The sequence below is a fragment of the Podarcis cretensis genome, assembly GCF_951804945.1.
Source record: "Podarcis cretensis genome assembly, chromosome: 17".
NCBI lineage: Eukaryota > Metazoa > Chordata > Lepidosauria > Squamata > Lacertidae > Podarcis > Podarcis cretensis.
Window position 1 is genome coordinate 30,431,069 of NC_137187.1, and position 12,977 is coordinate 30,444,045.

At 43.9% G+C, this 12,977-nt stretch overlaps 1 protein-coding gene across 4 annotated transcripts in view; it reads right to left on the reverse strand.

Moving 5' to 3' along the window:
* Nucleotides 1–3,046: 3,046 nt before the first annotated feature.
* GLIS3 (GLIS family zinc finger 3) overlaps nt 3,047–12,977 on the reverse strand; it is a 194,574-nt gene continuing 184,643 nt past the window's right edge. For all 4 annotated transcript variants that reach the window (XM_079959264.1, XM_079959265.1, XM_079959266.1 and 1 more), the window contains 2 exons: nt 8,718–8,900; nt 3,047–4,772 (listed from right to left, as the gene is read on the reverse strand). In XM_079959264.1, coding sequence (XP_079815390.1) covers nt 4,636–4,772; nt 8,718–8,900 — 320 coding nt within the window. In that variant the 3' untranslated portion in view covers nt 3,047–4,635. The remainder of the gene's footprint in view (nt 4,773–8,717; nt 8,901–12,977) is intronic.

Here is a 12,977-nt window from a genome sequence, read left to right on the forward strand (position 1 = left end):
TCCTCCTCCCCTTCTCCCAACATGTTCCTAATTATATGAACAAGCTCAACTATTACGGGACCTTCTGGTGAAATTCAATGGTTAGAGAATGCCCCCTCTATTTTTGAGACCAGAACTTGAAAGAAGATTTCCATTTTCATATTGATGTGTTATAGATTTCCAGGTTCACTTTATTTATTTATTTTATCATGTGCACAAACCCTTCATTTCACTTTTTATACTAAAAAAGGACTTCATGAAACAAAAATAACTTATGATTATATGAAATGTAACTTTAACCAATCACATATCTATACATATTAATAGAAAAAAAGAAGATACTCTATTTCTTTTTTAGGCAATGCAATATGCAACAGATATATGCCAACGATAATAAAAATCAGACAGATATACAATATGGTATAAAGGATTCAGCTCTATATAAAGGAGGAACATATATAAATATGTACAAGAAAATGTGAGATAGAAAACACGTTTCTGCATACTGTACCATCTTCTCCCATGAAAGTGCTTTGCATGAGCAACGTTACACAACAAGATGCTCCACTTTGCCTATTAAATGAACACAACACCCTGTTAACTAACCCATCTCTTTTATTTCTGTTCCTTTAAAAAAATCTCACATAAAAAGTGCTCGGGTTCTTTTTGCATTCCTTTTTTAAAATGCTGCTATAAAATGGTACAGTCAAAACACAATTAATTGTCTTTCTTAAAAAATATATTATAATAATGGAATGAGAAGAACAGTACTAACATGAAAATGCTTCTGCAAGTGACACAAGTAAACCGGAACAATTGACTTCTGATAAAAAATTCCTTTTTTGAAGGTACATGTGAACTCCAGTGTACATTTCTTCTGAAGATAGATATAAAGACTTTATCAGAAGTTGATGAAGATGGGCAGCCCCATCTCTTGATTTAGCAGAGCCAGCCTGAGAGAAAATTTGTTTATTATGAAGCCTCCAGTAAGCCTTTACTCTCACATAAGAGTCTAGAGGGTGGCAACGAAGGAGTTAAAACAGCACAAACCTGTAGTGATTTTCTTGTCCTGCAATGATATACCTACTAATGGCTGTGGAGAAACAAGATTCTCTTCTACATGTGTGGGCGTTTTTGCTCTCTTGCACAGAGAAGCCAAGGGGCTATTAAAAGTGCAGTGGGAATTAATTGCTTATGCAACACAATTTTGCAGTGTTGCCATAGACCTACTCCGAGAAGAGTGGAAGATGCAAGCTAGTGTGCATCTGTATAATGTCTTCTCCTTTCTAAATCTTTACATAAAAATAGTTTATACTGAATCCCTTTAAACAGGCATTATTATCCGGCTAGCAAAAAAACCGAAGCGCCATTTTTGTAACACAACAGTCCCCTAGTGAAATAAAATATCCAAGAGTTCGGTAAAGTGCAGCCCTCTTTTCAACAAACCAGTTGGAGTACAAGATGAGTTGTGGAATCTGCTCATTCTGGGATGCAAGTTAGAGTGGGTGCTTCTAACAGAGCAGTCAATGTGAAACTGCAGACTGCAGAATAGCAGATCCGGTTTTCCCCTGGAGCAAGGCAAGCCTGGACTTGAGGATCACTTGGACACCACCACATGGGGACAAAATATAAGTCAATGGGACTTACTTCTGAGTAGATATGTAAAGGACTGTAGTGTAAGAAACAAAATGGCCCCATAAGATCATGGCAGCCCATACAGAAGCACACAAGACACATCTCAAATAAAGATCCATTACGTGAGAGGGGATGTATTAAGCTCCTGCTCTTCAAAATGTGGTCATGAACCTCCTGTTCATTCTGCAGAGAGCAGTCCTGGATCTCTGCCCCAAATCCTGCCCTTAGGACACTATAGCATTTTTAGTTAAAATGAGCCTATGCTTGTAGAGGTAACAGATGTAATTTGGGTCCTGACTGAAGACATCTGGTCTTTCTTGGACCCCCAAACTCCAGGGTACAATGATTGAGTCTTGACTAATATTTAGACTGTCAAGCACAATCATTTGAGGATTGTCACAGAATTTTCTAAAGACTAAAACTAAATCTTCACAGAATGGTTGGAATCTTCCCTTCTTTTTCCAGATGTTAAGCCCAGATTCAAAGGTCCCCACCTGCATCCAGGGACCTGCTTCTGTCTCTAGTCACTGTGTTGATTTGTCTGGCAAAATGGAGCATTCAGGAATCTGTTCTCCATCCATCGAATGGGAAGTAACTGGCCCTGTCAAAGCTGACCATTTTTCACAGGCGGCATGTATAGACCTGATCCAGCATGGATTGGATTTGCCATAAACCACGAGGGTTCATCCCGACTGAAGTTTCTAAGCACCGCCCACTGATTTTTCTCCCACTGTATGTTACACCACTTCTAGACTTTTCAGCTGCATCCAGGAGCACCAGCTTGGGGGAGGGGCTGAGGGACCTTGGCACCCCCAAAGTTTCAAGGAGGGGGCCGGGGCCCCTCAATATCACACAGTGACGTTTGCACACTGTATGATGTGCTCAATACATCAGCGGGACAAGCCCAAGCGCCTGACCACATCCCTCTGTCTTCTGCTGTGTCAAGTTCACTTAGTTTTTGCAGGGCAGAGAGCAGGAATTCCATATCAAAACAAGACTGAAAGGACCCCAGGCTCTGAGTGTAGGATATTTTTATTTCCCATAGCCAGTTAAGGTGGATTCAGGATCTGGTTTGGCAAGGGGAGCCAAACAGAGATCCGCCTTGTGGGAATGGGGAGCCAGGGCTTGGCTTTCATAACCGCGGGGAATAGCTTTAGCATGTGGCTTCAGTATACCCATAATTGTACAATTATGACTGGTTTAAAAATGATTAATTTTTCAAAATAATGATTTAGCTTTTGGAAGCCTGCTTCACCATTTCAAAAACTCTTCTCTTTACCCTTGCTAAAATTAAGTGCATCAATTCCTTTGGCTCTTGGCATAGTCACATTTTGTTCCTCTGCGGTAGCACGCTATTAACAAGAAAAACACACATTTAGAAATTGCTGAAATGCTTTGGCCCCAATACGAATGGCCCACAATACACATTGCATAAAGAAGTCTGCCATTTTAATTATATAATAATGTAACCATGACAAAGGCCACATCTTGACCATGAAAATTCATTTTCTACTGCCCACACAGGCTCATAACTATACAACAGAGAATTACCAGCTACATGAATTATTTTGGGATGCATTAAAAACATGGCATGTTGTTTTTATTTTTGTAAGAAAAAGTAAGTAGAAAGAAGAGGAAAGGAATGCATAGATTTAAAAATGATTGAAATACTAACATACCATATTTACAGCAGATGGAATTATAATAGCCCTTTCCATAGAATCTTCTAGAATATATGAGGGACAATGCCAGGAAGGTGCTCTCTTGCAGAATATGCAGGGTTGAATGACATGGGACACAATAAACCTCTGACCAAATGAAGGGGCAACTTGGATCAAGGCTACCATGCTGGGAGGGAGAAGTACAAGCCCTCTCCCAATGTTATGTTTCTTCTATGGAAACCCTTCTTTCCCTGAGGCTGCTTTTAGCTGGAAGGGGGTGAAAAGAAAAGCTTCTTCACTGTACCTGTCCGCCCCCCATAGCAAAAAAGCAAAACACAAGGTTTGGGAGGGGTGGGCTTCCATTGGAGAAAGCTTAGCACTCTTCCCCCAGAATAACAGCACCATCTGAAATTACCACCAGCCACCAGATTAAAGAAGGGATACTGGGAGATCTACTACAGCATGTGAAGTCTGAATCCAACACTTGTGGGACCCAGCAAGGTAGTGTTGAAACCCTTACTTCTCTGGCAACAGTAGTGAATACACCTTCTTTGTGTTGACTTCAAGATCCAATGAATCTTGCTGGAAACACCTTCAAATATTTGCAAACATTCACAGGGAACTTCTGTTCTTCATGGGAAACACCTAATCTAAATGTGTGTGCTTTTTTGAAAAGAACATTCCATACAGAATTCTACACATGGAATATAAAAATTAAATTATAAAGCATTATTCAATATCAAGTGAGATTAACTCTCTCCAATGAAGGACTGCTAAGACACCACAAACAACTGTCTCTCTTTCGGCTAATACAGTTAATACTGCGTTGTTAAAGAGGACTGATGTTCCCAAATTCCAAAAAGACAGTGGAATGGTGCTGCCTCCAGCTCCAATTGGTGCCTCAAAAACCGCTCCTTGTCTTCAGCCCTGCAAGGCTGTGTACTGGGCCTGCAAAGCAGGCTCATTATGCAAGGCACCTTTGCTTTTTCCAAGAAAGTTGTTGCAAATTTCTACAGAGTCCTTTCAGAGGGTTTCCAAAAACTGTGGTGAAAATTTCAACAATTCATCTAGAAATATAAGAAGCAGTGGTTTTCTTATTCGTTCCCTTTGAAAAGAGGTTTTACCACAAAAAAGGAGACTGAATTAAAAAAGCAGTTGCTCACACTTCAGCAGGTAAGTTTCAACCAGAATCTTCCCCCTTATATTTATTAGCTGCATCTGTGACGGTCAATGCTATCTGGTAGTGTTTCCTTCGTTTCTTGGGTAATACACTCAGCACTTGAACTGACCACAAAAAGATGGTCCATGATAGAGTGGTTCTGATAGGGATTAGATGCAGGAGTGTAGCTTTCCCCCTTCCTCAGCCTTCAGTGTAAACTGAAGAAAGTTGACTTGGGCAACGATCTACAGCATTTATTTGAAGGAAACTGGAGTCCTCAATTCCATTGCGCAATGAATCACCAAATATCTCTGTAGAGCCTGATGGAAGATCATAAACTGAGAAGAGAAGGTGAAAATGAAGAAATTTTGTACATCAAATAGACTGAACTGGAAGAAATTTGGGTAGGTTACACAGTAGAAATCTGGGTATAATTACATGTTGCATGCAAACACAGGAATCCTCTTGTGTATTTTCAGCGAGGAAAACATATATGGAGCACTGCAGAAGATAAAGCTGCTTGGAAGGCAATCTGCAGCAGAGAGTGGTTGGCAGTGCAAGGGTTAAGCACCCTTTCCCTTTCCCGCCAGCCTCCCCTCCCCTGCAAATCTTCTTTTCTACACACAAAACAGTCTTCAGGCTCTCAGTATTCGCTGCACCTGCTGCTTATCTGCTCAATTAGCTTTGAGATTTATTAGTAAATGCCATAATTTCCTGACATTTCCTTATGAATATTGGTGAATCTTACTATTATCAAATATCTAGGTAAAAAGCACAGGCTAGGTTTGTAAATGGTTTGGGGTAATATACGCATGCTCATCGCTTGTGGACTGTAGCGCAAAGAACTTATATACCATATTGGCCCGAATATAAGCCACACCTTTTCCCCAAATTCCGACCGTGAAAAGTTAAAGTTAATAATAATAATAATAATAATAATAATAATAATAATAAATTTTATTTATACCCCGCCCTCCCCGGCCAGAGCTGGGCTCAGGGCGGCTAACACCAGTAACATTACAATAGAAACATAAAGGGGGAGGGAGAAAAAAAACCCAATTTAAAATACAGGTTTAAATGCAATTTAAAATGCAGCCTCATTTTAAAAGTAGCCCATAGATCAAAATCATAAGGGGAGGGAAGACATCATAGCTGTCAACCTTTCCCTTTTCTTGTGAGGAATCTTATTCGGAATAAGGGAATTTCCCTTTAAAAAAGGGAAAGGTTGACAGCCATGGGAAGACATAAGGGTCAGGCTGAGTCCAAACCAAAGGCCAGGTGGAACAGCTCTGTCTTGCAGGCCCTGCGGAAAGATGTCAAGTCCCGCAGGGCCCTAGTCTCTTGTGACAGAGCATTCCACCAAGTTGGGGCCAGTACTGAAAAGGCCCTGGCCCTATTTGAGACCAATCTAACCACCTTGCGACTTGGGACCTCCAAGGTGTTGTCATTTGTGGACCTTAAGGTCCTCTGCGGGGCATACCAGGAGAGGCGGTCCCGTAGGTACGTGGGTCCTAGGCCGCATAGGGCTTTAAAGGTCAAAACCACCACCTTGAACCTGACCCCATACTCCACCAGGAGCCAGTGCAGCTGGTATAGCACTGGGTGAATGTGATCCTGCAGAAAGGACCCCGTAAGGAGCCTGACTGCGGCACTCTGCATCTGCTGGCGTTTCTGGGTCAGCTTCAAGGGCAGCCCCGCGTAGAGTGAGTTACAATAATCAAGCCTGGAGGTGACCATTGCATGGATCACTGTGGCCAGATCAGGGCGGGAAAGGTAAGGGACCAACTGCTTAATACGGCGGAGATGGAAAAATGCTCCCTTTGCTGTGGCTGCAACCTGCGCCTCCATGGAAAGGGAGGCATCGAAGGTTACACCCAAGCTCTTGACAGAAGGCGCTGGCACTAATTGAGCCCCCGCAAGAGATCAGATTTGCCCCCCCCCAACCCCATGTTATCCTGAGTCAGCCAGAAGACCTCTGTCTTCGAAGGATTGAACTTCAACCGGCTCCCACACAGCCATTTTACATATGGTAAAACGGAACAAAAAAAAAAATGTTTCCTTGCTGATTTGTGAGCTCAAGACTGTTCATTTGCCATTGACGGGTGTGAGTGCCTGCGGAATTGTAGCGACTGAATAGCGATTTGTGATTTGAGCGACTGTATGGTCACTTTTGGGGGCTTGCGAGATCAAAGGCTTAAATGGGCTTGGAGTTACAATTCTACCAACCGTGGCGATTTTCAGCCTGCAACCCAATTTTAAGGGAGCGGCTTATATTTGGGTGTTGTCTTTCTTCTTCCCCCTCCCCTTGAATTTTAAAGGTACGGCTTATTTGTGGGTGTCAGGGAACCAGTGGCGTAGCGTGGGGGTGCAGGGGGGGCCGGCCGCACCGGGCGCAACATCTGGGGGTTAGGGTTAGGGGGTGCAAATCCACGGGTTAGGGAGCGCAAATCCACGGGTTAGGGGGCGCAAATCCACGGGTTAGGGGGCGCAAATTACTTTGGATTTGATATCCCACTTTATCACTAGCCTAAGGAGTCTCAAAGTGGCTAACACTCTCCTTTCCCTTCCTCCCCCACAACAAACACTCTGTGAGGTGAGTGAGGCTGAGAGACTTCAAAGAAGTGTGACTGGCCCAAGATCACCCAGCAGCTGCATGTGGAGGAGCGGGGAATCGAACCCGGTTCACCCGATTACGAGTCTATCGCTCTTAACCGCTACACCATACTGGCTCTTGCCTACACCACACTTGCCTTGCCCCGGGTGCTGACAACCCACGCTACGCCACTGCAGGGAACTGCCATTGGCTCAGGGGCGATAGGGGAAAAGCCGGGTGGATTACAGAGAGCCCCCAAGGATCGTGGGAAGCAGCACCTCCTCAGCGGAGGAGAGTAACCACACCTCCAGTGGAGAGGAGCTTCAGGGCTCGGAGGAGGCAAGGCGGTGCCAGGACACCTTGCCTAGGCAAAGCAGGGAGGAGAGAAGTCCTCCATTGCCCACGACCTCCCTGCGCAGTAGGCCTCCGTGCCGAGAGGGGAAGCGCAGATTGGGCGTCAAGAAACTACTCTGCTGGGGAAGGTTTAAGGACCGCCCACTCTCAGATTCTGCCAGTGAATGAGCCAGCCAGGGAATAGTGGCGCTCTACATGGTGAAGGGTCTTTGGCACCAATAACGAGGCTTTACACCCAACCAGGGAGGCATTTGCCTGATTGCTCTCGAGTAACCCACTGATATCCTTACAGCAGGTGTGGCCAATATGTTATGCAATGGAGAGCTGGCCTGGTGTAGTGGCGAATCGGAGAGTCAATGGGGAGGCCTCCCGGGATCACCTTCAAGCAAGTCTCACTTCCTCAGCCCCACGCTGGCTTTCCTCACAACACAACTTTGAGGTTCACCACTGGATGATGAACAGGAAGTGCTTTGAAGACTTTAAAGGGCTACACAGATGTTAAGCATTATTATGCATGAAGGAGTATTTTATTTATTATTACTTATTTATTAATAACATTTATGAACTACCTTTCAAAAAGCACCTGCCTGTTCACATTTTTGGCAAGTCACCAAAGGCCCAGTAGCCAAGTTTTCTATACAGACCTATGAGCCAGTCCTAAGACACAGGTGCTCAGGGTTAAAAGGCTGCAGCAGAAGAACTGCGTTCTTTATTTCTGTCCATTTCTGTCACTGGCCAGTTAGAGGCCCAGTCTAGACTGGATTAAGGGACAGAAACTGCCGATTTTCTTCACAGATGAAAATCTGTTACATGGTGAAAGAGCAGATGGGAATTCTCAGAAATTTGTTTTAAAAGAAACAAATGTTTACAGCTAGCCGTGTAATCCAGTTTAAAGCTGGCAAGGTTACAAACTTAGTGAGAACCACTTCACAGGTTACCAAATTCCTATGCAGCAAATTATTTAAGAAGGAAGACTACAAAATTGCCACAACTGGCTGCTCATTTCTCAGTATCTTACATGCAAGTTGCAATTCATGACTGACATGTAGAACCAGATTGATATCTTACAAGGTGTGATAACATTTGAATTGACCCCAGGTTTTCTTAATAAAGGTCCAAAGTGCCTCTTAGAAGGTCTAGACTAGGGAGGAGTGTTGATGTAGGGGGATTATGGTGTACAGCATTATGAAATGAGTTTCAAATGGGTGTTGGGGATCAGTACACACTTTGGAAACATAGAATATCCTTTCCAGAAAAGAACTCATGAAACTAAGAGCTCTAGAAAGATTTACCACAGAGTGCACCTTTAACTAACGCGACCACAGTAGGGGGTTACCTGTAATGCCAGAATGCGCTGAAAATGCTCTGTGGAAAACATCAAAACCTCCCTGACCCACAGATGTGGGTACAAGACAGTCTTCAAAAGGTGGGACCATATTACAAGTTCCACCATGTTGCAAATTTCTCTGATTGTCGGCATAATGTGGGGAACAGAATGTTTGCAGCTGCCCGTAAACACCTAGAAAGAGAAAAGACATAGAAATAGATCAAACTCATTTTCTGTATTTACACCAGTTTCATTAGAAACTTCTCTTTGACGTCGCTTTTCCAGGAAGCTTTGGCAATATATTTCAGACTATTTTAAAGCTGTGCCGTCAAGTCCTTAAAGCAAGTGCCACCATAGTAATTAATTGTCTTGGCATTTTCATGAGAATTTTCTCTTAAAAATCATATTTGCTTGCCCTTCTTTAACCTTCAGAAAGTTGCACATCTCCTTGAGTATCTTTTGTCTAATTACACAAATTCAGCCTTGATGAGAAAAATGGAGAGACACACGGAAACCAAGGCTATGGCAGAAGTTGAAACCACAGCTATGCTTCTCTTAGTCCTAGGCAGTCAAATTACAGGCCTGAATCCCTAAATTTTCTGAATTCTAGCACTGTTCTGTGAAATGAAGTAATAGTAATCTGTTGTGTACCATATCCTGAGCCCTGAGCAAAAAGAAAGATTAGTTTTTGGTGACAACAAGTCTCTAGAAAAGAGAGAGAAGGGATTATAAATATTCTTTAAAATTGTTCTTTATATATGAAGCAATGTCCTCAATTTAGTCCTCAATAGATTTGGGTAAAGCTTGAAAAAATGCATATAATGTTTTACTATTAAACTGTATTGGAAGGTGGGGAAATTAGTGCTTCCAAAATAATAGGCAAAGGGTGATAATTATACATTTATAATTTTACATTCTTGTGTCTTGGGAGAGAGGGACATATTTTGTTCCATGACTCATACTTTTTAACACTGGGCAATTTTGTGTAAATCAGCATTCCCCTCAGAGCATTTGGGATTCAGAATAGGGCATTGTGATAAGTTCTAAACCGAGAAGGAGTGTGGAACAATGTCAAAGAACATTTTCAGCCCGGCTTTGCCTATGTCTTGCCAGCTGGCTTCACGTACCAGAGATGGAAATAGCTGTTTCTGGTAACTGCTGTGACTCAGCTGTAAACTCTCACAGTGCGGCCACGGCTGGTTGGGACAGCAGTTATTTTTAAGAATGCTTTTCAAGTATGCACAAAGCGCCATTGAGAGTAATGAGCTAAAAACTGTTTTGGAAAGTTGTTGTTTTCTATTATTTTACTATGGCCACTTTTCTTCTTAAATGTCAGCATAGAGCAGGAGAGGGGAGATCTGTTGCAAATAGCCAGTACAGTTGGCAAACCAGTTCATTTAGAGAAAGAAGGTAGCTTATTTTCCTAGAGGAAAAAGAGTTAAGAAAGGTGAAAGCATTACGAGGGAAGAGAGTTGTAGTGCCTTGTCCCTGTGTTGACGTCTTCATGGGTACACAGATGGATGTTTCCATATGCAAGTTTGTGTGCCTCAATCTACCAATGATTGCTTCAGTTTTAAGCCTTTGAAACTTACTGTATTTTTTGCTCTATAAAACTCACTTTTTCCCTCCTAAAAAGTAAGGGGAAATGTGTGTGCGTCTTATGGAGCGAATGCAGGCTGCACAGCTATCCCAGAAGCCAGAACAGCAAGAGGGATTGCTGCTTTCACTGCGCAGTGATCCCTCTTGCTGTTCTGGCTTCTGAGATTCAGAATATTTTTTTTCTTGTTTTCCTCCTCCCAAAACTAGGTGTGTCTTGTGGTCTGGTGCGTCTTATAGAGCGAAAAATATGGTATTTCCCTTCACACTTGATGGGATCCATTTGTGCTGTGTGTTGTGGTCCCCTCCTTCAATTAGTACCTTTCTGTCCACCACTAGTTCAAGAAACCTGAGGTTAGTTGTAGGCATGCATACAGCATGCACTTTTCCTTGCCTTTATTTGTTTTTGAAACACAGGTTTTGCGTGAAAGAGCAGTAGAAAACAAAAACAAAGGAAGGAAGGAAGGAAGGAAGGAAGGAAGGAAGGAAGGAAGGAAGGAAGGAAGGAAGCTTGCTACTCCCAGTCAGGCAAGCCTTTGGAACTGCTTGCCTGAAAAGCTGCTACAGTGGTACCTCGGGTTACATACGCTTCAGGTTACAGACTCCGCTAACCCAAAAATAGTGCTTCAGGTTAAGAACTTTGCTTCAGGATGAGAACAGAAATCGTGCTCCGGCGGCGCGGCGGCAGCAGGAGGCCCCATTAGCTAAAGTGGTGCTTCAGGTTAAGAACAGTTTCAGGTTAAGTACAGACCTCCGGAACAAATTAAGTACTTAACCCAAGGTACCACTGTACTTCCCTTTTCCTTTCACACCTCCTGTACCTGCAAGGGCAAGTTTTATTTTCTCTTAAAACACAGCTGTCTTCTGCAAGAGCAGTTCTGCCGTTTTAAAAATACAAGTGCCAAAACAGCAAGAACTGATGGAAAGGGGCAGGCTACATCCTCTCCTTTGGGCTGGAATGTAACACACATGTAAAGAAGTCTTTCAGCACAATACAGTTCAGTACATCTACAGTCCGCTAATTTGTGGTTTTATTTTTTATTTTCTTCCGCTATCGGATTATCTGCAGGGTGTGTGTGTGTGTGTGCAGGCTGCCACTTGGATGGGGATGTCATGTTGACACCATTAAAAGAGATAAATCCACATTAAACTCCAGGGTGGATGAGCCCTTAGTTGTTATGAGAAGTCTGGGGAGAAGTTCTCCCTGGCTGTGCTGGACTTACTCTGCAATGCCTGAGTCCTTCCTCAGTGCACTGAGGGGAGCCTGATTTGGAGGCACAAGATGAAGGCACAAAACCCTTGTCTGTTGTCAAGATTACAAAATGTGACATTCTTTAAGAAAAATTTGCTCTTTTGTGCACGTGAGTGGAGGTTTGTGGAAGGAAGGTGGGGAGACACACAAATGTCCAGGAAAATAAGGATTGAACAATTATTGAACCAGCACAATGTTCCTGCTGTGGAGTTGTGCTCCAAGTAAGATCACTACATCAGCACAGGGTTATGCTATGATGCCACCAGAAATCAGGTGTTAGCACTGTGAATGAAGCTTATGTATGACATATAGCTGGTCTGCAAAGGTCACTGTAAAACAGCAGCTATTCTATATTATATCCTAGAAACATTGTTGTAATCTAAATAGTTACATGCAGTCCATGCAACTCATGTTTGCTTGCTACATATATCCTGTAACAGAATGGCAACAGGCAGACAGAATTTGACCCATTTGTGAACACAGACTCTTGTTAGAGCCAGTGGCGTAGCGTGGGTTGTCAGCACCCGGGGCAAGGCAAGTAATTTGCGCCCCCTAACCCGGGGCAAGGCAAGTAATTTGCACCCCTAACCCCTAACCTGCCGCCACTGCCAGCTTCTTCTTGCTGCTGCCTGGGCTGGTCGGGTGTGGTTCTCTCCCGCGCTCAGCGCTGCGCTGGGCGGCCGCTGCACTGTCCCTCCCCCAGATAGTCCCTCCCTCGCTCTCTCTCCGCTCCGCACCGCAACGCACGCCTGGCACCCTCCCCCTCAACAGTGGGCGGCGACCCGGCAGGTCGGATCGGATTTGCACAGCCAGCACTGCAGTGAGAGAGTGAGTGAGCCAGGTAGGGGCAGAGAGCTGCTAGTGCGGGCGCCCCCCCCCCAATGTTGCACCCGGTGCGGCTGGCCCCCCCTGCACCCCCCACGCTACGCCACTGGTTACAGCAACAAAAGCCAATCTGTGCATACAGTGGTACCTTGGGTTACATACGCTTCAGGTTACATACACTTCAGGTTACAGACTCCGCTAACCCAGAAATAGTGCTTCAGGTTAAGAACTTTGCTTCAGGATGAGAACAGAAATTGTGTTCTGGTGGAGCGGCGGCAGCAGGAGGCCCCATTAGCTAAAGTGGTGCTTCAGGTTAAGAACAGTTTCAGGTTGAGTACAGACCTCTGGAATGAATTAAGTACTTAACCCGAGGTACCACTGTACTTGAAGCCCATGAATAAGTGAAGGATGCCCAAAGGCTGGTTGGACGAAGAACCGTGACTATGGAAGCCAACCAGTCCGGTATTACAGCAGAAATGCACTTCAGATGAGGCTCTGGAACTGGGGACTAGCTTAGCTCAGTTATCTTCTACGCCTTCGGTAGGTTGTAAATATGGCAAAACCAAAGGAATAACAACAAAGCTGCAATAAATGCA